This window comes from Pipistrellus hanaki (genome assembly GCF_964339955.1).
Source record: "Pipistrellus hanaki genome assembly, chromosome: 1".
Taxonomy (NCBI): domain Eukaryota; kingdom Metazoa; phylum Chordata; class Mammalia; order Chiroptera; family Vespertilionidae; genus Pipistrellus; species Pipistrellus hanaki.
The window spans coordinates 45614550-45640214 of NC_140503.1; the positions used below are offsets into that span (position 1 = coordinate 45614550).

Here is a 25665-nt window from a genome sequence, read left to right on the forward strand (position 1 = left end):
GAAATTCTGAAAGTGAAACTTAGTTTTAACATTATTATATTAGATTTGTCAGAAAAATACTCTGAGTAGATAAGAGAGATGAGTTTAGAATTGGGAATATATGTTGCCAGAGATTATTTTTCCTTCATTGTCAAGAAATACATTTAATTATCTTGACTGCATGTAAATATTTTTTTTTCTAGTTTGTATAAATATGGGTCTCATCTTTATATAATACTAAAGGCTTGGTGCATGAAATTTGTGCACTTGGGATGGGGCGGTTCCCCAGCCTGGCCTGTGCCTTCTCACAGTGCTGGAGCCCCATGATTAATCTCCTCAAAGAGGTAGGCCCCATCTACCCTTCCAGGGATCCTTGATGGATTGCTCCAAAGAGGTAGGCTGGCTCTGTGCGGAGCTGCCGGGACCTGCTTTTGAGGCACGCAAGCAGTGTCAAGTCCCTGCCCATCTGTGCATGCCTCGCTGTGCACGCAGTCCTGCCCACCTGCCCGCTGCGCAAGCAGCCTCCTGGAGATGGTATAACGACCACATAGGCTTTTATTAGTATAGATCATTCATGTGATGATAAAAGACAACGTTGGCCCTTCTGATTCTTCACATTTTACCATTATTAATTAACTAGGGGCCCAGTGCACGAATTTTGTGCACGGGGGTGTGTGTCCCTCAGCCCAACCCGCACCATCTCCAATCTGGGACCCCTCGAGGGCCTGTTTAGGCTCTATCAAGGTAGGATCTTGTGTCCATATGGGGGCAGCCATATTTGACCACCTGGGGGCAGCCATCTTGTGTGTTGGAGTGATGGTCAATTTTCATATTACTTTTTTATTAGGATAGTTATTACTTAAAACTGTAGTTTATTTTTCAGGCTTATTATTTTCCAATTACCTTTTGATTTTAAAAGCACAAAAGCACCATTACACATGTATAGAGACTTGGGTGAAAAGAAAATGAATCAGTTCTAAATAGTAGATGTAAAAATGAAAATAAAGTGCTCATGCTAATCTGCTGTAAAAGTGTTTTTACTTAATTTGTTTTATTGGTAAAATAGAATGTGGTCCACTATCATGTGGGGAAAAAAGGACTATGAGTTTATTTCTAGAGAATTTGTGTAATTGTAAAAATAAACTTCTTGATATTTTATTATTTTTTATTTTTTATTGTTTGAAGCATTACAAATAGTAGTACATATGTCTCCTTTTTACCTCCCTGACCTTCCCCAAGCCTCCCCTACCCCTCAGCATATACCTTCACCTGTTCCCCCTCTCCCCTGTGTCTTATATCCATTGGTTGTGTTTATATGCCTGCATACAAGCCCTTTGGTTGATCTCTTACAGCCCCCCTCCCCCAACCTCCCCTGTCTTCCCGCCATAGTTTAACAGTCTGTTCAATGGTTCTTTATAACTATTTGTTTTCCCCATTTATTTTCTTAAAAATTTTTGCAAGCTGCAGACTAGAAATAAACATATAATAACAAAAAACGTTTGACTCCCAGTTTTAATGTCCAACAGTTCTGAGACCCAGTTTCAATGTCAAGTAGTTCCTTATGTGTACATGTCGATATTTTTCTTTTTATTTAATTGTAGAGTGTTTATTTTCTCTAAAGGGCTATTATAAAATAAAAGATTAAATTCCTAGTGTGGCCAAATATTCTCAAATGCTGTAGATTCTGTGTTTAAAATGTTAAATTTATCAAAGTAATAGAAAACACATTTTGTAATCAAATAGTTTTGCCATAAAGACTTCTGATGAAAAACCTCAGTCCCCAGTTTCACCCTTTTCTATCCTTAGACTCACTCCTTGGAGGGAACCATCGTTTTAGGAATGTTAACATTCTGCCACTATCTACGTTATTAATGTAAGGCATTACCTAGGATTTCCTAATATGGTAGTCAAGGAGCTTACCATCTCCTTTTACCCTAAATTTCCCTCCATTTTTCCCCCAAATATCACAATTTTTGGTCAATTACTAGTAAAAATTTACATTACTTTGACAGTATTGCCACTGCCTAGGTCAAATGATGTACTATGCTTATATTTTCTTTTTACAACTGGTTTTCCCCTTGAATTTGTAAATTTTCTTTTTATTTGCTTATTAGTCTTTTATGTAAACTCGTGTTTAATTTTTTTCACAGGGTATTTGAAATCTGTTATATGACTATCATTATTTCCAATTGCCCAAACCCATCTATTGGTTCCCTCCCCTCTCCCCCTTTTTCTCATGGAGATCTTCAGTTGAATTGGGAGTGTTTTAGTCCTGCTACACAGTTGTTATTGTGGGACTGGTCTTCATCCCTCTTCTGTATTTCATTAATATTTCCAAGGTCCCTTGCCTTTTGTTCTTCTGTTACTTTGTTCGTGGTTGGATCATATCTAATAACTTTTAAGAAAGGATGCACTGGATTTAGTTTTTAAAATTCTTTCAAGTCTGAGAGTCTTTGTATTTTACTTCCATGTTGGAAGCCAATTTCAGCATGTCAGCAGAGCTGAATCATTTGGGAATGGCTAAAGGCATTTCCCCAAACCTGAAAAGGTTGCATAAATTGATTGCTTGCTGCCAGACAGCTGAGGGCACCTTAATCTACATGTTATTGCCTCCTCCTGGCCAAACACCTGAACAGCAGGAGGTAATTCTTCCAATCTGACAATGTTTCTGGTATACAAACCTTGGCCTTTAAAGTGTATATCTCCACCTTGCCTTAGGACAAATTGTGTTAATAAAAAGCAAGGAATCCTGAGACAAGGAGAACTTAGTTCTTAGCTAAGTCTTCTCTGACTCCCTATAATGCCTTTCAAAATTATGTTTTGTCTTTGGACTCTAATTTATGCATAGCACCTTCTCCAGATTGCTGAACCCTTCTAGATGCTTGATCAAGTTACTTCCACACTTGTTTGATTTGGCAGGAGATAGAATCCTAGATTTAAAATTAGAGTTTAGAAAGCAATACATACCTTTTAGGTTACAGATACTTTTGAGAAGTCTGATGCCAATCTGCTTAACACATTGTTGGAAAATCCCTGGATCCTACTGTCCACAACCTTACACTGTAGCTGGGAAAATAAGACATGCATAATAATCAAGTGTTGGGTCCCATCAAAGAAATACAGATAAAGTGTTAAGAGGGTTCAGAATGGACATGTGCTTAGTCAAAGAGATCACACAGACACTGAAGGTATATATCTCAGCTGTGTCTAAAGGATGAGAAAGGAGAGAGGGCATTCTAGATAAAGGGGACGGTGATAGTGGAAAAGTATAGAGCATGCATGTGAACAGCTAAGAATTTGGGAGTTTGATAGAATGTAATTACAGGTAAGTTAGAAAGCTATGTTTAGGTAAATTTTAAGATATTTGGATGCCATGATAATGATAATGATAATGACTATGATAGCTAACATTTATTGAGCATTTGCTGTTTGTCAGTCATTCTTCAAAAACACTTTATAGGAATTGACTCATTTAACTGTCATAACTCTATGATTTAAAAGCTGTTGTTATTCCCATATAATATTTGAAAAAGTTGAAAGTTAAATAACTTGTTCCATGTCACACAGCTAGAAAATGATAGAGCTGGATTTTGAATCCATTCTTGCTGTAGCTCCTATATGTTTAACTGTGAGTAATGGATATTTATCTAGCCAATGGGAGAGTCAGTAACTTGCCCCTTTTTCTTTCTTTGAAAAATCAGAGTCACTTGATTGATCAGAGCTATTTTAGGGAAGTTAAACTTGTTGTGTGTAGGCTGGATTTGGGGTGGGAAATGGGAGATGGTACTACCCAGTATTCATATGCATAGGAAGGATTCAGACAGTAAAGTGAGTTAATTTCAGCTGACTAAAATTGTATAAAGATGAATATGTTTTATTTTGAAAATGGGCAAAGTGGTAGTCAAAAGGGAACCAAAATAACAGACTTGCTCTGTTTGAAAATTTGTCAAGTAATTTAATGAGACATTAGCCATAATTCATATTTGTCTGTCTTGCTTAATTTGAAATTATTGTTACAATTTTAATTATTAAGAATTTTTGTTTTAATATTATGAAAATAGTTTGTATTTTCAAAGAATTAACATGTTGTCATTGAACGCTACCTTAGAAATACCAGTTTTTATAAAAAAGTAGTTTTACTGAATTTTACTTGTTCTGTTACATGACTTCTAATTCTTAGAATTAAGTTTAGATGTTTTACATATGAGATTAAAGGAGTCTTTAAATGTTTTGCATTTTGGTTATTGCTGCCATGCGGATGCAGGCGCACATTCAGGGGAGTTCATATATGGCTTGGAAAACTTTGTTTGCAAGGACATCAAGCCTGGTGGGTATGCATGGTTAATTATATTCAGCTATATAAAAATTATATTTTTATCCATGCATGTGCTTTTAATGGAGTCCATTTGATGATGTGCCATCTTTTAAAAAATATGGAAATGTAATTCACGTTTTTCCGTTTTACCATCATTTCTTTTCCCCTACCTTCCACAGTCATGCTGAATGTTCATGGGGTAAAACAGAGTTCACTGCTCTGTGAAGCTTGAAGTTTAATCTATAAATAACATTTAAATTTTTTTCCTAACTTTAAAAAAATTAAAGTATAATGGAAACACAGCATTCTATTAGTTTCATGTGTACAACATAAAGAGTCAACATTTATAACCACTGCAAAGTTATCCTGCAGTAAGTCCAATCACCATCCATTACCATATGAAGTTACAAAAATTTTATTTTTCTTCTGAAGAGAACTATTACGATTTACTTTCTTAGCAACTTTAAAATTTGCTATAGTCACCATGCTGTGCATTACATCCCCATGATTATTTATTTCCTACCTAGAAGTTTATACCTCTTGACCCCCTTTACCCATTTCATCCCCCAACTCTCATTCCATATGGCAACCACCAATATGTTCTCTGTATCTGAATTTTTTGTTCTTTTATTATTTTTTTTGTTATATTCTACATATAAGAGAAATATTATATGGTGGAACCTCGTTACTTGAACTTAATTCATTCTGGAAGGCTGTTTGAGAAGCTGTTTGTTTGAAAATCAAATCATTTTTCCCCATTAGAAATAATGTAAATTGAGCCTGGCTGGTTATGGCTCAGTGGTTGAGCATCAACCTATGAACCAGGAGGTCACGGTTCAATTCCATACCGAGGTTGTGGTCTTGATCCCCAATTGGGGGCATGTAGGAGGCAGCCAATCAATCAATGATTCTCTTTCATCACTGATGTTTTATCTCTCTTCCTCTCTGAAGTCAGTAAAAATATATTTAAGAAAAGAAAAAATGTAAATTGAATTACTTTCAGACTCCAAAATGATTCCCTGTTTAAACCTTTCTTATATATGATACATGTCTAATGTACTATTTAATTTATAAATAAACACTCTTTAAATTTATCAAACCATCCTCTACTAGCTTTAAAGGAATTTTTCATATGTCACTGCCTCAGAAATGCTATCACTTGCTAACTGCTTTTCATTTATCCAATCAACAGTTTTTCTACCTGTTCAGTTGCCTGTGATTGTAGGTTTGTGAGCACTTTCATATCCCTAGCAACGTTAGCACTCTTGATGGCTTCTTTGTACTTTAACCCAGTGGTGGCAAACCGTGGCTTGGGAGCCACATGCGGCTGACACCCCCATTTCTTCTAACGCCACTTCTTCAAAATAACTCGCCCAGGCAGAAAACTGATTCTGTGCATGGGCCACTAAGTTTCAGTCGCCCTGTACGTGCATGCCCGCACATGGTATTTTGTGGAAGAGCCACACTCAAGGGGCCAAAGAACTGCATGTGACTCGTGAGCCACAGTTTGCTGACCACTGCTTTAACCAGTTACTGCCATGTGTCCAAAATGGGATGGAGTTGGAATTTCTTCCATATGCACTGGAATATTTACAAATTTACGTTACCATAATTTTCTTTCTTTCTTTCTTTCTTTCTTTCTTTCTTTCTTTCTTTCTTTCTTTCTTTCTTTCTTTCTTTCTTTCTATGTTTTATTGATTTTTTACAGAGAGGAAGAGAGAGGGATAGAGAGTTAGAAACATTGATGAGAGAGAATCATCCATCAGCTGCCTTCAGCGCACCCTGCACTGGGGATGTGCCCGCAACCAAGGCACATGCCCCTGACCGGAATCGTACCCGATACCTTTTCAGTCCGCAGGCCGACGTTCTATCCACTGAGCCAAACCGGTTTTGGCACCATAATTTTCTTTACAAACCCAGAGATGTCACTAACAAGTCTGATTTTAAAATTGGGTGAGCAGAGTTGATATGTGAGGTTTGCAGCTTTAGAAGCACATGGTGTGTGGGGGAAGGCCTGCCGATGCTTATGGCGTACAAAGCGTTAAAATTGTCCTAATCGTTGATTTCCCAGCAACAAAAGCTTTCTCTCCTTTGTTTGTTGCCTGAGAGATGCTTTTTTATCTTGCTGAGGTATAAGCATGAAAGGGTTGTCAGGTCGAAAACTGACGTTTTGGTCAACAACCGAGACATTTTTTCTGTGAGCAACTTGGTGGAGAACCGAATTGTTTGAGATGGAAACGTTGGAGAACCGAGGTTTGAATGTATTTGTCTTCCTCTGTCTGCATTTTTTCACTTAGCAAAATACCCTCACGATCCATTCATGTTGCAAATGGCAAGATTTCACTATTTTTCTTGGCTGAGTAGTATCCCATTGTGTGTGTGTGTGTGTGTGTGTGTGTGTATATATATATATCACATCTTTTCTGTTCATTCATCCAGCACATCCAGGACATTTTCTATTCATTCATCATGAACATTTAGGTTCTTCCCATATCTTGGCTGTTGTAAATAATGATACAATGAACATAGGGGTGCACATATCTCTTCAAATTAGTATTGTTGATTTTTTTTTTCCCAGATAAATATTCAGAAGTGGACTTGCTGGGTCTTATGGTAGTTCTGTTTTTACTTTTTCAAGGAATCTTACTTAGTAATGCTGTTTTCAACAGTGGCTGAACCAATTTACATCCCCACCAACTGTGCAGGAGGGTTCCTTTTAACTATACCTTTATTAACACTTGTTATTTCTTATCTATACAATAAAGAGGTAACAGGCTGATTGGTCCTAACGGTGACCCACTCACGACCAGTCAACAGGCTGCTTGTGTACAGGAGCTGGTGGGTGGGGACAGGGGTAGGGACCTCCGCTTCCAGTGGAGGCGCAGGCAGGCCTGCCCAGCACTAATGTCCCCTTGGAGGCATGCACACACAGGAGCTGGTGGGCAGGGATGGGGGCAGGGACTTGTGCCACCAGGACATGAGGCTGCCACCAGGAGTGGCGCGTCCAATCCCTGAGCATGGAATATCTTTTCATTATTTGTATCTTCTTTATTTTCTTTCATCAGTGTCTTATATTTTTCAGTGCACAGGTTTTTCACCTCCTTGGTTGAATTTATTCCTAGGTATTCTTTTTGATGCAAGTATAAATGAAATTGTTTTCTTAATTTACCTTTTAATAATTCCTTGTTATTGTATACACACACAACAGATTTCTACATATTGCTTTTGTATTCACAGTTTTACTGAATTCGTTTATTAGTTTTAACAGTTCCTTTGGTGGAGTCTTTAAGTGTTTTTTATATTATGAAAACATGTTATCAGCAATTAGTGAGTTTTTCTTTAAAAAAAAACTATGTTATTTTATTGGGTGACATTGGTTAATAAAATTATATAGATTTTTAGGTGTACAGTTCTATAATACATCAACTGTACATAGTATTGTGTGTTCACTACCCCAAGTAAAGTCTCCTTCCATCACCATTTATCCCTGCTGTGCCCTCTCCTATCACCCCATCCACCTTCCCTTCTGCTAATCACCATGCTGTTGTCTGTGTCAGTGAGTTTTGTTTTGTTTTGTTTTTGCTTAATCCCTTCACTTTTTTCATCCAGCCTGCAACCTCCCTCCCCTCTGACAGCTGTTTGTTCTATATGAGTCTGTTTATATTTTGTTTGTTAGTTTATTTTGTTTAATAGATTTTTTTCTTTTCAATATGGATGTCTTTTATTCTTTGTCATTCCTAATTGCTCTGGCTAGGACTTCCAATAGTTACTATGTTGAGTAAGAGTGGTGAATTTGTTATGTCTCTGGTCTTAAGGGGAAAGCTTTTAGCTTTTCACCAACAACTATGATGTTAACTGTCAACTTGTTATATATAGCCTTTATTATGTTGAGGTATGTTCTGTCTATAACAGTTTATTACGAGTATTTTTTAAATCATAAATGAATGTGGAATTTTGTCAGATGCTTTTTCTGCATCTATTGAAATGATCATATGATTTTTACTCTTCATTTTGTTAATGTAATGTAAGACATTGATTGACTTGTGGATGTTGAGCCATGCTTTCATGCTTATATAAATCCCACTCAGTAATGGTATATTATCCTTTTAATGTATTGCTGAATTAGTTTGTTAATATTTTGTTGAGGATTTTTGCATCTTTGTTCATCAGAGATATTGGTCTATAATTTTTTTTTGTGTGTGTGTGGTGTCTTTTTTGGTTTTGGTATCAGGTTAATGTTGGGTTTGTAAAATGAGCATAGCAGCACATCTTCCTTTTGAATTTTTTTTTAAAGAGTTTGAGCAGGGTAGGTATTAAATCTTCTTTGAATATTTAATAGAATTCACTAGTGAAGCCATCTGGTCCTAGGCCTTTGTTTGTTGGGAGTTTTTTTTTTTTCTTTTTTCTTTTATTACAGATTCAATTTCCTTACTAGTAATTGATCAATTAAGATTTTTCTATTTCTTCATGATTTAGGCTTAGAAGATGGTATGTTTTAGCATGGAGATACTATTGATATGTCTCATTGTTCAATTTTGTTGGTTATAATTGGATCATCTTTCTGTAGTCTGCCATGGGCAGTGTTATCTAATCCTACTAGGGCAACCTGCCTCCAAGATATAAATGAATTCCAGTGGCTCATCCTATATAATAAAAGCCTAATATAGGAATTGTCCCCTCTGGAGTATACTGACTGGGAGTTCGACTGCTCACTATGAGCAGGGGGCAGTGTGGAATGAAGGAAGGCCCCGGTCAGCCCTGATTGCCAGCCAGGCCTAGGGACCCTACTCATGCATGAATTTCATGCACCGGGACTCTAGTTTAAATGTATAACAGAATCATTGGATAGTATCATTAAAAAAAAACCAACCCCCCCCCCCCCCCACTCTAGTAGATAGAGGTTGCTATAAAGGAATACCTAATTGATTCAGAGTTTCCTGTTTTTTTCAAGAAAGTTACCTTAGCCTGGTAAAAAAATAGATCTGGAATATTGATGATTCAGAAATGAAAATAATTTTGTTGATGATATCTTCATTTAATTGGCTGTAACTTAATGTGTACTTTATGATCCTTTCATCTTTTAATTTTTAAAATATATATTCCTTCTTATTTGATGTATTTTTTTCAGTTTTAGAACCATGGCTCTTAAAAAGTCAAAACTATTTTCATAATAATACTGAGGCATTATTTGATTTTTCACTGTGTTGACTATGGTGCTGATGGTGCAAAGGTTAATGATGAGTAAAATTACTGGGTTCCTTAGCAGGAATCAAGACAGTGGCACCAAACAGTACTAGTAGATATTGTATTGTTGATTACCATGCACTCAGAGTAGAAAACTAAATTAAATTAAATTACCCCCCCCCCACCAATTTTATTTATGAATGCTCTTGATGAAGTAGGAAAATTTTTAATAAAACTCAGCTCTTGATTATGTGTGTCTTTAATATTTCATGTGACAAAAGAGGAAGTATGCATAAAGCACTTATACACACTGAAGTAGGACAATTGTCTGAAAGAAAGGTACTTGTGTAGTGTTTGTATTTCTAGCTGAAGTAGTTTCTTTTTTCAAGGAAAACCATTTTACTTGAAAGAATGACTGACAGACCATTTAGATTTGGGTGTTTGATAGATACTACTTCAGTAAAGCAAATTCAAGGAAAACAGTTGACAATTTTTGTCATGATAAAATTTGAGCTTTTGAGCCAAGATTAGAATTATTTGGAAACTTGTATTTGCCATCTAGAGCTCGAGAACTTACTAGTACTTAAAGACTTTTCTGATGAGATTGTTAGCAATGTTAACACAGGTGATTTTTGATTCTAAATAATGAAATGACTCATCATTTGGAAGATATGCATAGTTCAGTGAAGTAATATTTCCATATTACCAGTGCATGATAAAAATCAGGCATGTGTAAAATCCATTAAAAGTGCAAAGTAGACAAATTGATTTTAATTTGGATGAAAAATTTATTGATAGAGCTTCAGAATTGAAGATGAAACTAATCTTTAAGAAATTACCTCTTATTGAGTTTGGGTACAGTATAATTTCATGAAAAGGCCATGAAAAGATGTTTATACCTTTTACTATTACATATCTGTAGTTCAGATTTCCTTCATGTACTTCAATCTAAACAAGATATTTCACCAGATCTAAGGCAAAAACATATATGCAACTCAAGCTGTCTTCTAAGCCAGCTTTTTGTAAGAATGTAAAACTATTTCACTTGCCTCACTACAACCTTTTGTTTGGCAAATATGGTTAGTTTTCATAAACATATGTTAACCGTATTATCAGGTAATGGTTTTAAAAAATAATTAATAAATATTTAAAAAATTTCTCAGTTTTCATTTCTAATATGGAAATATCAATAATTGTAATCCACACCAATAAAAAGATCTTTAAGGTTCTCAAATTTTATGTGAGATCAAAATATTTGAGTCCTGTTTTAAAGAGTGTTTGAGAATCACAAATTTATTATTTATCAGATTAAAAATAGAAACTTTCTCTAAAGAACTGTGTAGCACTCAGATTTCGAAGTTATTTGGAGAGGTTTAAACATGGTGCATTTAACATTGAGATCAATGGTGCAACATGATGCTAGAACAAATGTGAAATCAGGAATAAAATAGGGAGCTCAGCTGAGAAGAGCAAATATGGGAGAATCTAAACCTAGTCAGCTGACCCTCTATCTCTGAAAACTGTTCTGGCCATTTTCAAGCCTACTCTGGCTTTCTTTTTTGTTTCTTTTCAAATGGTATTTTATCAAGAACTCAGTCTTTTTCTAAAGTTTTATTTATGAATGAAAAATATTTAGGGACCATCACTAAGTCAAGCAATACTGGTAATAGCAAAATCTACATTGTTATGTATTTATTAAGTCTTTTCTTCTTGAAACTCAGGGTCTTATTCTTGTAATATAGGATTTGGTTCTTAGTTTTTGAAATGGAAGGACAATTTGCTTTAAAGTATCAAGGATGAACAAATTTAATATTTCAAGTTAAATTTCATGTACATTCTTTCAAATATACTAGTATATAACATTAAGGGGGCTTACATATTTTATTATACTGGTAATATTCAGATAAATATTTTTTTATTGCCCAGATATAAGGGTAATTCCTGTCTTAATCCTTGGAGGCAAGACGTTGTGCAAACACTTCAAATACAGTGTAATCACTGCTTTGGAAGTCTGGTCCCGGGATAGATGATTGGAATAGTTAAAGAAGTCTTCAGATAGTGCTGGACCTGAGATTTGGAAGCTTCCTGGAGTTTTCCTAGAGAGGGGATGGGAATGACACATGTAGATGCATTAGGCATTAGAAAGTTTTTCTTATCTTGGAAAGTATAAATAATATTTCTGAAGTATCCAGTGCCAGGGGGAGTGCTAGGAGATAGAACAGGACAGGGAGTTAATATCAGGTTATAACAGGGCCTTTGTATCATGCAAACACTTTTTATTTTATTTGGAAGGCTGCTGAGAGCCTTTAAAAAAAGTTGAGCAGGTGATTAAGCAAGCTGTGAATAGTGTTTTAGAAGTAACATTCTGGTAGTAGTATAGAAGGATGTTTACTAGGAGTGGAGTGGAAACTAGAAGCTGGGGAGACTGTATACAGAGACTGCTTCAAGAGTACAGACTAGAATTGATGTCTAGTTGAATGTGAAGGTTTGTAATTTGGATAAGATATAAGATAGGTGTTAGGTAATGAAATAAAGTGAGGCAGTGCCAAATAAAAGAGGGATAGGTTTTAAAGAAATTATTAAACCAGTTTCAATGTACAGTTCAATGTACATTTTATGTATTTATATTCTTAAGTCATTAAAGGATTTTTCTGTGAGTTATATCATCCAGAGGAAGTCATTGTTGCTAACCTACCTATTCATTACATTTGTGTTCATTTGTTCCTATCATGTATTTATAAAAACTTTACCTGTCATTATTACATTTCCAATATTTTGGTAACATTGAAATTAAAATTAAACTTTGTGCTGTGAAAAGTCATAAATATTATAAAGGGCATTGTATATGGATATTTTAATTAATTTTTGAATAATTGTAGCTGCCAAGTTATTTCTAGATTAAAGAAGGTTATTTCTAGACTAAGTAAGGTTTGTGAATTTCTGTTTATACTGTGATAACAGGTCAGCTTAGAATCAAATAAGGTGAATTATACCAAAATTTGATGTCAGGAAGAATGCTCTTGTTTTCTTTTCTGTCCTCTTGTCTGCTAACTTGAATTTTATCCTTTTCTCACTAAAATGCTTCCACTGAGAAGGACGTAAGCGTAAAAAGCACAAAAAACATTTTAAGAAACCTTTTAAAGGTCTTGATCGCTCAAAAGGTAGGTAAAAGTAGTTTTTATGCCATGTGTTATTTATGCACATTGCCACTTCATTTCTGTCATCAAAGGTAAAATGAATGTTAGTTTATAATGTAACTTCAAAAATAAATTTTAAGTTGGAAATGCATATTAAAGTCTAAAATAAAACAAGGACACTAGAAAAGCCTATAATTTCCATTGAGTAGTGTCTCAGCTATCCTTTGGTCATTGATTATGAACTTTGTGAGAATTTCAACTTTTGAGCTTGTGTCTTTCTATTTTTTATAGATAAACCAAAAGAAGCTAAAAAGGATACATTTTTGGAAAAATTGGCAACTCAAGTAATTAAAAATGTACAAGTAAAAATCACAGACATTCACATTAAATATGAAGATGATGTAAGTAATTTTCGCTTCCTTAGTTTAGCTTAGTAATTTAGTGTTTATTTTATATTAATACTAGAGGCCTGGTGCACGAAAATTGTGCACTTGCGGGGGGGGGGGGGCGTGGTGAGGGGGGAGAGGGTCCCTCAGCTGGGTTTGTGTCCTCTCATAGTCCGGGACCCCTTGGGGGATGTCTGACTGATTGGAAGCGGGCCTAAGCTGTCAGTTGGATATCCTTAGTGCTGCTGCAGAGGTGAGAGAGGCTCCCATCACCACCATTGTGCTCGCCAGCCATGAGCCCAGCTTCTGGCTGAGCGTGGGAGCGCACTGACTGCCAGGGGCAGCTCTTGTGTTGAGTGTTTGCCCCCTGGTGGTCAGTGCATGAACTGGCTTGTTGGTCAACTGCCACCTGGTAGTCAGTGCAGGTCATAGTGAGTGGTTGAGCAGCCCTAGTATATCATTAGCGTGTTATGCTTTAATTGTTTGAATGGATGACTGGATAACTGGACACTTAGCATATCAAGCTTTTATTATATAGGATTGATATGTGTATATGTGGATTTTCTGTGCCCAGTTTTAAATACAAGATTTTTTTTCTAATGAGTACACTACCATTTCTCCTTTCTGAGTTGTGCTTTTTTCATGGGACGCTTATGATTATAAATCTATAATAATAAAAACATAATATGCTAATTAGACTGGATAGCCAAATGGTTTTCTGGACAAAGCCACAGATGTAGGGGCCGAGGCAGAGGCAGTTAGGGGCGATCAGGCAGGCATGTAAGTGGTTAGGGGCAATCAGGCAGGTAAGCAGAGATGGGTAGGGGCAATCAGGCAGCCAGACGAGTGGTTAGGGGTGATCAGGGAGACAGGAAGAGGGGTTAGGAGTGACCAGGCAGGCAGGTGGGTGGTTCAGGGTGATGAGACAGATAGGCAGAGTGGTTAGGGGCAATCGGGCAGGCAGTCCGGTGAGCATTTAGGAGCCAGCAGTCCCAGATTGCTAGAGGGATGTCCGACTGCTGGTTTAGGCCCCATCCCACATATTGATGAATGAGAACCTCAGTTTGAACTTAAAATAAGCTTTTTTTATTGAGCAAGTGCAATTAGAAAAGTATATATTTTCTCTTTAATGAAAAGAATACAGAGATGTACAGGAGTGGGATAAATAATATTGTTTATGTTTAAATTGATGTAAGTGATAAAATATACTAAAAGAATCTGAAAGGAAAGGAATTCAAAAATGAAAAAGAATCTTTATTATAGCATTTGCCTTTCATGTGGTAACCTAAATTATTGTATCTAGAAGGATAATGAAAAATATAGTATAGGAAGTGGGGTAGGGAATGGATAATAATTTATCACAAAAATGCTAATTGTATGATAATAGTTTGTGGGTATTACATTGGCAACTGTGGAGTTGCGGTTTACTGAAGTTCTTCTGATTAGCTCCAAGTTATTTTGAGCTAGTTATCTGTAAGTATAAAAAGATGAGTGTGGGAATAAAGGAAAATGTATTGCCACAATCACAATATCTCTGATATTAAAAACAAAGCTCAAAAAGCTATTGGTGTTTTTCAGCTATACCAGATCATGCATATTTTCTATTTGAGGAGGGTTTTTAATACTAAACTCTGGAGTCATTATTGGATAGTTTAGAACATTATGTTTTTCTTCACTCTCTAGTTCCTCTTACAACCAAAAAACTGTGACTTTTGGACATCTTTAAGATGTCTAAAACAAGGATATTTTCATATAGTGGTATAGTTTATTGTGTGTAAATTTAACATGTATTGAATATCAGAAATAGAACAAAAGTTTAACATTGGCAGATTTAGGGTTAAGAGACTAGGGAAATTAAATATTGGGCATTTTCTAACAGAAAATTTTTGAAGTGTCAAGAAAATTAAAGCTTAAAAAGACAGTTCACATTTCTAAATGTGAAAATCTTAACTGTTTCAAAAATAATTTGGTGGCATTGTTTTTACCTGTGATGCTTTGTTTTATTTATTTGTGAAGAACATCTTTAATGTTATACATAAAGAGACTCTCTCTTTTTAACTATCTAGACAAGAATCTGTTTAGTTGTAGTTAGAGAGTCTTTTCATATGTTAAGAAAAGAGATTCACTGGGAAGGTATATGAGTATCATGCCTATAAAATATGGATAATCCCAGTCATGTTTTGGCTTCCTTCTCTTTCTTTTCCACATATCCATTTGGTTTGTGTAACTTATTTGTAAACTGATTGCCCTGTGTTGCCTATCGTAAAGAGCGGAGCATGGATTCACCCTCACCATCAGTATGTTTTAATGTTACTTTTTTTCCTTTGGTAGGTTACTGATCCAAAGCGGCCCCTTTCATTTGGTGTCACACTGGGAGAACTTAGTTTGTTGGTAATGTTGGACTTATTTTAAATATTTGTGGAACCTGTAAAATACTATTCCTGAATCATAGGGAGTGTTGCCTAAAATCAACTATTGCTACAAATTGTTATTTTATTTTTATGTATAATCTTTCTATAGCTTTTCCAAAAGTTCAAAAGTTTTAGTGATGCTATTATATTCTCTAGATAATTTTGATTTGTCTTCGAATTTAACAAAAGAAAAAATACGAAACAAATAACTGCCATTGTCTGATGACAGACAGGCCCACTCGGGCATGAGAATGATGCTTACCTGTCTGTGTGTGCTGTCGTTGGGCCCCTCTGTGTCTTTGCTCAGACTCTGTACTGTTTTCTTTGTAGATATTATGCCCTCCCTTTGTCTGCCTGGCAATTCTATTCAGGTTTTAATATTTGTGTAAGCTGTTACCTTGCTCTCTCATTCCTTTTATACCTTCTTCTGTGAATTTATCATTCCTAATTTTATGCTCCTTATTATATTAGGTATACTGGTTAATAATGGTGGATTTTGTAATCAAAGAAAACAAGATAATGTCAAGAGAAACATCAAAGTGCTTTATTCAAAGTAATGTCTGTAGCTAGCCTCACATTTCCCCCATCTTTTAGGTAGTTTGTGGATACCGTCCCAATAGAACTTTCCTTGTTTTGAGGTAAACCATTCAGAAGTAATGAATTAAAACTTCCCACAAATGCTCTTTTTTTGGCATGAAATTTGACATTTTTAAGCATAAAAATTTCTATGATGTTAACACCTTCACCAAATTTGACATATGAAGTTTTGAAGCTTGCTGTCAATACAACAAAATAGCATGCATATCAAATTGCAGATATATCAACATATGTGTAACTCCATCTATGGAAAAAAATCCGCATTATTAATTGGTACACTTAGTATTTGATGAAAGCATCTGAAACTGGTTACCATATTGATCTCCTGCTGTGTAATGTTCATTCAGTCACTGATGCAACAGGAAATAAAATACAGTACTGATAAAATGTATCTATATTTTAGTGTTTTTTTTTAAATATATTGTATTGATTTTTTACAGAGAGGAAGGGAGAGAGAGAGCTAGAAACGTCGATGAGAGAGAAACATTGACCAGCTGCCTCTTGCACACCCCCTACCGGGGATGTGCCCGCAACCAACGTACATGCCCTTGACCGGAATCGAACCCGGGACCCTTCAGTCCTCAGACCGACGCTCTACCGCTGAGCCAAACCGGTTTCGGCTATATTTTAGTTTTGATTGAGTGAGATTGTTTGTGTAAAGCATTTGGCACATTGGCTGGCTCATTTATTTCCTGCTTCAACTACTACATTGCCTATTATAACAACTGCAAACTTACCTTTTTTTGTATCCATGTCATTCTCCTATCTTTCCATTTGTAATTGAATTCCATAGGTAATCTTCCCACCTCTGATCTGGATCCTATACTTCCACATGCCCTCAGGAGCCTTCCCCTTACCCCCTGTGCTTCCCTTCCTTACTTCTTTCCATCCATTTCGTTCTCTTTCCTAAATCTTCAACTCCTCTTCCTCTGCCTTTCCTTCCTCTCACTCTCCACCCCACTTCTTTTTGGAAGCATTTAAATACATGCAAGTATTTCTTTTACAGCAAAATTAAAAAGCCTGTTTTATGTATGTATGTATGTATGTATGTTTGTATGTATGTATTTATTTATAGTTCTTTATTGTTGAAAGTATTACATATGTCTCTCCCCCCCGCCCCCCTTGACATCTCCCAACCCACCCCTGCCCTCCAGCACAGGCCCTCACCCTCCTATTGTCTGTGTCCATAGGTTATGCTTATATGCATGCATACAAGTTCTTTGGTTATATCTCATCAGCCCCCAAACCCTCACCTTCCCTCTGAGGTTTGATGATCTCTTGGATGCTTCTACGTCTGGATCTATTTTTGTTCACTAGTTGTTTATTATATTCCACAAATGAGTGAGATCATCTGATACTTATCTAAGAAGTCTGTTTTTTAACCTTTTCCCACTCCACTAGGCCCCATCTAACTACCTGCCTTCTCTTTTCTTTCTAAGGAAACTTTCTAAGAGAATTTTCTTCCTTTGCTAGCTTTCTTTCCCCACCTCCTGTTGACTCCCTACCTACTGTACTCTGACTCTGCTACTCCATTGAAACTGTTCTTAACAAGTTCATTAGTAATGCTCTGGCTGCCAAATAAGTTTAATTTAGTTTATTGTATTGCAGCTTTTGGTATTGGCCATGCTGATTTTCTGGAAACATGGTCATTCTTTGATTTCCATATTCTGTTTTTTTTTCTTACTTTGAAATAATTATTTATTTGATCTTTTAAAAAAAGAAGTGGACCTTTTTCAATAGATTATAGGCAAGCTCTCTGTTTTTATTCATACCCAATTCCTTCCATACTTCTGACACATACCCATGTTTCCCCGAAAATAAGACATCCCCTGAAAATAAGACCTAGCGCAACTTTGTGAGAAAAAATTAATATAAGACACTGTCTTATTTTCGGGGAAACAGGGTAGTACTCAATAATTATTTTGTAGGTGAATTAACTTATTTAAATTAGAATCGCTTCAATTCTATTTTTACTGTTATTCCTTTGATTTTTGTTGTAAAGATATGTAAAGAAACAGATTGCTAACAGCAGCTAACATTAGCTCTATATGTTTTTTTCCTGTTATTTAGTTATAGTTTACAAATGTTAGAGTACTATTTTGAGATACATATGTATATATATTTCATTTCACAATTCTTTTTTTCTTTTAGACTGCAAATGAACACTGGACTCCATGTGTGTTAAATGAAGCAGACAAAATTATATACAAGGTATTAGACTGGATTAAACATTTCTTTAATTTCCTAGATATAAACACTTACTGTATTTTCTTAAAGAAACCTTGATGGAGCAGTTTTGATACTGCTACTTACTGTATAACCTTCTAAAACAAAACCACTTACCTATTTTGAGGTTTAGGTTCTTCACCTAACATATAAAGAAAATGCATAAAATTAACATATCCCAGATTGTATTTTATGGAGCATTAGGTAATTGAGTTATTATTAGATTTGTAGAAAAATATTCTCTGGTCAAATAAGATTACAGACTAAAAGTATTAAGCATTTGGTACATAGTTAAATAGGCATGTTTAATTTTTTTTAAACTACAGAACTTCAAAATATTTTACATATACTAATAAACATTGTGAACATTCAAGAGTGTTCACATAAGTAGCTTTCCCCACCTTATTGATTATAGAATCTACTCCACTCATTCCTCCCTCAAAACACCCATTCCTATCCACTGGAGGAAACATATCTTTTTTTTATTTTTTTATATTTCTTTAGCAGAACATGTACAGGGCCCATTAAATACTAAATTCTCAATAAATATTTGATAATTGTATGAATGAATTCCCTTTGAAGTAGTGTTCCTGGAAGCACAATTTAGCAAATGCTGGATTAATAATAAAGTCTGAGAATAATATACAAACCCTCCCCCCATTTTTACACTTGATCTTAGCCAAAAGGCTGAGAAGCAATTATTTCCTCCATTTTTGCATTATTATTATTTTTTTTTATAAACTCAAAATGACAGTTGGATTATTTGGGATATTGAACTTGAGAATAATATTTTAATACTGATTCATAACTTCAATGTGTTAGTTGCTTGACCTCTTTCATTTGTTCTTTTATAGCTTATCCGACTTGATAGCCTTAGTGCCTATTGGAACGTAAACTGCAGAATGTCTTACCAGGGATCAAGGGAGCAGATCTTGGTAATTTCTGTTTTTAACTGGAAGATCTAACTATACTATATTTGTTTACATTGGAGATCCTTAGTGAAAGACAGGCTATCAGTCTTTTGTTGAAGTTGTATATAATTAAATCAGAAGTATAAAACACAGTTTTTGGTATCCATTCTGTCTTTTAAAAAGCACTTTTTTTTTGAAGATATTTGTGAAATCATTCATTAAGCAGTGATATAAGAACCTATACTATTTAAAAAAATATATTTTATTGATTTTTTACAGAGAGGAAGGAAGAGAGGGATAGAGAGCTAGAAACATCGATGAGAGAGAAACATCGACCAGCTGCCCCCTGCATACCCCCCACTGGGGATGTGCCTGCAACCTAGGTACATGCCCTTGACCAGATTTGAACCTGGGGCCCTTGAGTCCCCAGGCCGACGCTCTATCCACTGAGCCAAACCTGTTTCGGCAAGAGAACCTATATTATTGAATCAAAACTGTGCTTAGGATTTTTTTACACCATTTTGATAGCATCTGGTTACATTGTGGTGTTTTATAAAATGATTACTTGAAGAATATTGTTGAGAAAGATGATACCTTGCCCAGCTGGTGTGGCTCAGTCAGGGCGCATGCCTGAGTTGTGGGTTCGGTATCTGTCAGGGGTGTGCAGGAGGCAGCCAATCAATGTTGGTGTTTCTATCTCTCTTCCCTTTCTCTATCTCTAAAATTAATAAAAACATATTTTTTTAAAAAAAGAGTGGTATTGATAGTACAAGAAAAAAAAAATGATGATACCTTTCAGATCTAAAGAATATATTCTTAGCCTGGCCAATGGAGCTCAGTTGATTGGCCTTGTCCTGTGCCATGAAAGGTATTCCCATTCAGGGCACATGCCCAGATTTTGGACTCTTGATCCCCAGTAGGGGGTGTGCAGGAGGCAGCCAATTGATGTTTTATTCTCATATTGATGTTTCTCTCTCTCAAAAAAAAAAAAAAAAAAAAAAAATCAATAAAAAAATCTTTAGGCATTTGTGATGATAATTTCTTGAACAGCGAAAGATTAACTTAAAACTTCAGTGTGTTAAGCCATTCTTAGTCATGTTTACTTATTTAGAGGAGTAAAGAACTGTTGAATTTTGGAATTGAATTAATTCTAAGATTCTGTCTCATATTTCTCAGATACTGTAATACAAATAATTTGCCTTTGTCTAGAAATTGTTTGAGATCCCAATTCATAGACATTTATATAGAAATAGATATATTTTAAAGTCACAATGTTATAATTCTACATATTTAGAATTATAAAAAAATTTTCTTCTATGTTTTATTCTAAAAAAATATATTTGTAAATAATATTTAGTGTTGTTTTTTTTTTCCCCTAATGGATTACTAGTGGGGAACACAATGTTATAATATTTCTAGATAGAGTTAACAAATTATGTACTTTTACATTTTATTCTAAAGAAATATACTTGTAAATAAAGTTTAGTGTTTTTTGTTTTTTTTTAAAATGGATTGCTAATTACAAAGAGGAAATAAAGATACTGATGTAAGACCAAGTATTTTTTTTATATGTAGCTCAATATTTTATTTTTAATTTTCATATAATTCAATTTTTTTGTTAAGGATAAACTGAAAAGTGAAATTCCTACAAGTAATGATATTCTACCAAGCCATCAATATAGTAAGTAATGGTAAAAATTTATTTTATGTTTTAGGAGGCCAGGTATTAAGTACTTTATTTGAGTATACTTTTTCTGATAAAATTACTTTGACAAAGAGAAAGTGTTAATTTTTTACCTTAATTTTATGATATAGCATGTTTGGACTATAACTAATTATTTAGGAATAGACTATAACACACAGACTGCTGAAGAATAAGGAAGACAAGGACAATGTGGCTATTGTCCACTCCTAACAGCTAACCCCCCCTTGACCTCCACATTTCCTTCTTACCTTGCTGTCATCTTCTTTGTTTTAGGAATTAGGTTTTCTTTGCTTTGCTTTGCTTTATAACTATTTCTCTGAGATCTTGGTATTCAGTCTCACCCCTAGCATGTCACTATTGCAGTGCTAAGACAAACCAACCACTTTAGAGATTGTTTTATGTGAGTTTTCCTTGGCAGCCTCGCTTTTATTTCTTTTTAAATAGCTCTCTTAACAAATCTGCCTGCTTATTTATTTATCTTATCTGTTTTCTCCACTTCCATTTTATTAGTCTACAGAAGCTATTGATTTGTTTACATTTACTATATCCCTTTATGCTCATCCTCGAATTTTATGCCCATGTTCTCTGTATTCCATATCACCCTGTTCACTATTGTTTTCTTCATATCCTTTATTGGCTGATTGCTGTTATGGAAGAATTGGCACTTTCTCTTTTATGTTCATTGACCTCTCTATTTACTGATGACAAGGTTTTCACATGCTACTACTGTGTTTCCCTGAAAATAAGATATCCTCCGAAAATAAGACCTACTTACAGATTTCCTTCTGAGTGAAATATAAGGCATCCCCCTGAAAATAAGCCCCCCCCCCCCCCAGGCTAAACATGAGAGATTTGGTCCACTGATTCTGAAAGAAGTGGAGTCACCAGGAAATTCAGGAATTGGATTGTTATGATGATGTTCCAGAAGATGATGACATGATTGTCATTGAATAAATGAGTAAATTCTTGATACTGTAGGATTCACAGTTTGTCTGGTTTGTGTTGAAAACTAGCGTACTACCGTACCATATACAGGTAATAAATTTCCTTTATTTTCATTTAACAATAAATGTGTACCGTATTCTTCTTCATGGAAAAATAAGACATCCCCTGAAAATAAGATCTAGCGCATGTTTGGGAGCAAAAATTAATATAAGACACAGTCTTATTTTCGGGGAAATGGTAGTTTATGAAAGCATTTTTATTTGTGAAAGGACTAGTTCAGAAAATTCTCCAACTTTATTCTTATGCATCTTTCACTTATAAATAAGTTCTAAATTAGTTGAAATTTTATACTATTATGCAAACTGAACACTTTATAAGGTATCACAATTTATATAATTTTAATAGTATTATAAGTTATAATTATCACTTTACTTTGCTCTGTTATCTTTCCTAATACACCTTTTCATACTACTTCTCACTTTTAAAAACATTTTCTTTAGTTTATTCTAAGAATATATGCAGTGATTGTTTTGAAAATTGTAAAGTAGTAAGCAATTTTCTTCTGGGTTACATAAATTTTATTCATGGTTCTGTTCCTAAATTCTGGCAGTGATTAAATAAGACAAATTAATCAAATTTAGTTTCCTATTGACTAGCCAGAGTAGCTCAGTTGGTTGAGCTCTGTCCTGTACCCTGAAAGGTTGCCAGTTTGATTCCTGGTACAAACCTGGGTTGCTGGTTCAACTCCCTCTCAGGGTACCCATGGAAGGCAACCAATTGATATTTTTCCCTCCTTCCCTCTCTCCCTCAGTTTCCTTTCTCCCTCTCTTTTTCCCACTTTCCCTCCCTCCATCCACCCCACCCTCTCTGTAAGCATGTCCTATGGTGAGGATTAAAAAAAAAATTTTGTTTCTTACCTTGTATTAGTATTTTAAATGCATAATAAAATCATTAAGAGTTTGAGGCAAAGAACAGAAGCCTAATTTTACAGAGTGTGAATTTCCAAGAGTAGATTGTCTCTGTTTTACACATTGCTTATTTAGAAGCATAGGACCCCAATTTTCTCTTTGGGGATTCCACTTTAACTATTGAGTTTGTCTGTTGGTATTATGCAGATAGATACCTAAAATTTTTTTTGGTAGTTCTTTTTTTTACATATTTTTTATAATTTATTTTTTTTTTACTTTCAGAGTAACAGTGTTCTTAAAATTATTTATAGTCGTTCATATGTAAGAACATATAGAGGTTATCTTACTTCTCCTGTGTTCTCAGTTTTCCAGCCAATATCAGCCTCTGCAAAACTCTACATGAATCCTTATGCAGAAACAGAGCTCAGAACACCCAAACTTGATGGGAGCATAGAAGTACAAAATATTGCCATCGAACTGACCAAACCTCAGGTAAGATTCAGTTGGACGTTTCTAACTTTGACGAGCCTTGAATTTCTACTGCTTTTGTTCTTTGTGATTATTGCTTCTCCAATGTTCTGATGGTTCCTTTTTGTTTCTTATGTTAATATTTGACTCCTAAAAATAGATGTATTATACATATTTTTTGGAAAGTATCAAATTTGAGAAATAGTTTTATTTTATTGGATATTTTCCTTATTAGTGCAGAGTCTTACGAAATTATAGTGAATGACATTATTTCCATCTAATTCCCAGTGGTTGATGGAGATTTTATTGTGTTTTTCTTCCTCAGATTTTAATAGCAGGCACTCCTATATTCATTATTTACTTATTTTTTAGAACAGTTATTTTTGGCAGCTTTTTAAAAATTTATTTCTCAACTTTGGTTATATGCCCAGGGAGTTTGGATAACAGACCTGGAGAAATGAAAGTGAAAAGAAGACAGGGATTTAACTAATTGAGCTTTTAACCCAGTGTAGTCTAATAAAAATACAATGCAAGTTATTGATATAACTTTAAATTTTCTAGTAGTTACATTAGCAAAGTAAAAACAAAAGATTAAATTAATTAAAATTATAACTTTATTTAACCTGTCTAGAATATTATCATTTTAACATGCATTCAATTAAAAAAATTAAGGTACTTTACATCCTTTTGTTCCTTAAGCCTTGGAAATCTGAAGTATATTTTACACTTAGAATACATTTACATTCAGACTATCCACATTTTAAGTGCTGAATAGCTATATGGTAACCCTTAGGTAGAAATATATTATGAAAAATAAAGAGAAAGAACCTGAGTTGCCTCCCCCCCCCCTTTTTTTTTTTTAAATCTTACCTACAGTCCTTATGTATGTGTGTTTTCATCTATTTGAGCTATTTACTAGACACACAGAATTGTTATATTGGTGGTCATATGGGCAATTAAGTAGCTCTATTTTACTTAAATGTTTACTCATATGTGTAATCTAATCAATATAAGTTTGTTTTTGTCTTAATAGTATTTAAGTATGATTGACCTTTTGGAGTCAGTGGATTACATGGTTAGAAATGCCCCTTACAGGAAATATAAACCTTATTTGCCACTTCATACCAATGGTCGACAATGGTAAGTTAGAATTATTTTTTTTAAATAAAAAATATACAGTCATATCGTTTGGGACTCTCAGAATTAAGACACCTTTAAAGCCACATAATGAAACCATTTTTTTCTTTTATATGAATATGAGAGTGTTATCTTCTATATTATGTTCTTGTTACTTTTTTTCATATATATTCTGTTGTACTTCTGATCCCAGATTATTTCCAAATTCTTAATTTAGTATTCAAGACTTTCAACATTTTTTGGTCTTATTGCACTTTAGTCATCAACATGAACTCAATGTTTTAACCATATTGGATGCCATTAATTTTGCACAGCATATCATTTTGTGTCTTTATGATTTTGCTTTGATAAACCCTCTTCCTGGAGTGGTTTGTTTATTTCATAATTTATTTAAGTCAGAAAATTATATTGGGAAATTGAACTCTTATTATTGAGGTTTTATAAGAAAACAGTTAATAACAAAAAGTATAAGAGGTTAGGTCTAAAGTCAAAGCTATTTTTTTTTAAACCTCTATATTCAGATGTGCATTAAAATTTTGGATTTGCAGGTGGAAATATGCAATTGATTCTATTCTTGAAGTTCATATAAGAAGGTGTACTCATATGTGGTCATGGAGTAACATAAAAAATCACAGGCAGTTGCTCAAGAGTTATAAATGTGCCTACAAAACCAAGCTGACCCAGACTAAAGTCCCAGAAGAAATCCAGAAACAAATTCAGGTATATCTTGCATATGTTGATGAAAGGTATTGTTTGTTAAATCATTCTTTAATGTTAATTTTTCTAAATTTAATTTGAATTAAAATATGATTTTAGAAAGAATAGAGTTTATCTGTTTTTGAGAGAAATTTATGGGAAAATGCACAGTATTTTCCCCCAATTTTTATCTTCTTTGAAGAATCCTTCTCACCCATCCTCATATTAGATAAAATGAGGTTACTGTAAACAATTTAGAGAAACATGCTTGGTATTTGTAATAATGTATAGAAAATCAGTGTTAAATCTGCTTATTATTAGGTTTATTTGTGGCTTTTTAAAAATAGTTCAAATTATTATTTATAAAAAATAGCTCTATTCTCAAGATAAGAGACTTACCCCCTTTTAAAACAGAAAAACAAGTTGCTTAATATCATCTGACTTGGATTATATAACTTTCTGCCACAAATTCATAATGTAAAGAACTAAATTCTGCCAGTGTGGATCAGTTGTTGAGCATCGACCTTTGAACCAGGAGGTCACTGTTCGATTCCCAGTCTGGGCTCATGCTCTGGTTGTGGGCTCAGTCCCCAATGTGGGACATGCAGAAGGCAGCCGATCAATGGTTCTCTCTCATCATTGATTTTTCTCTCTCTCTCT

The 25665-nt window shown here is 34.6% G+C and overlaps 1 protein-coding gene across 1 annotated transcript in view; it reads left to right on the forward strand.

Annotated features, from left to right (window-relative positions):
• The window catches only part of VPS13C (vacuolar protein sorting 13 homolog C), a 176898-nt gene that overhangs the window by 20815 nt on the left and 130418 nt on the right, over positions 1-25665 (forward strand). Inside the window, exons 6-13 of the mRNA XM_084886331.1 lie at positions 12907-13016; positions 15333-15392; positions 18161-18220; positions 19090-19170; positions 20770-20827; positions 23069-23196; positions 24206-24312; positions 24858-25029. Coding sequence (XP_084742457.1) covers positions 12907-13016; positions 15333-15392; positions 18161-18220; positions 19090-19170; positions 20770-20827; positions 23069-23196; positions 24206-24312; positions 24858-25029 — 776 coding nt within the window. The remainder of the gene's footprint in view (positions 1-12906; positions 13017-15332; positions 15393-18160; positions 18221-19089; positions 19171-20769; positions 20828-23068; positions 23197-24205; positions 24313-24857; positions 25030-25665) is intronic.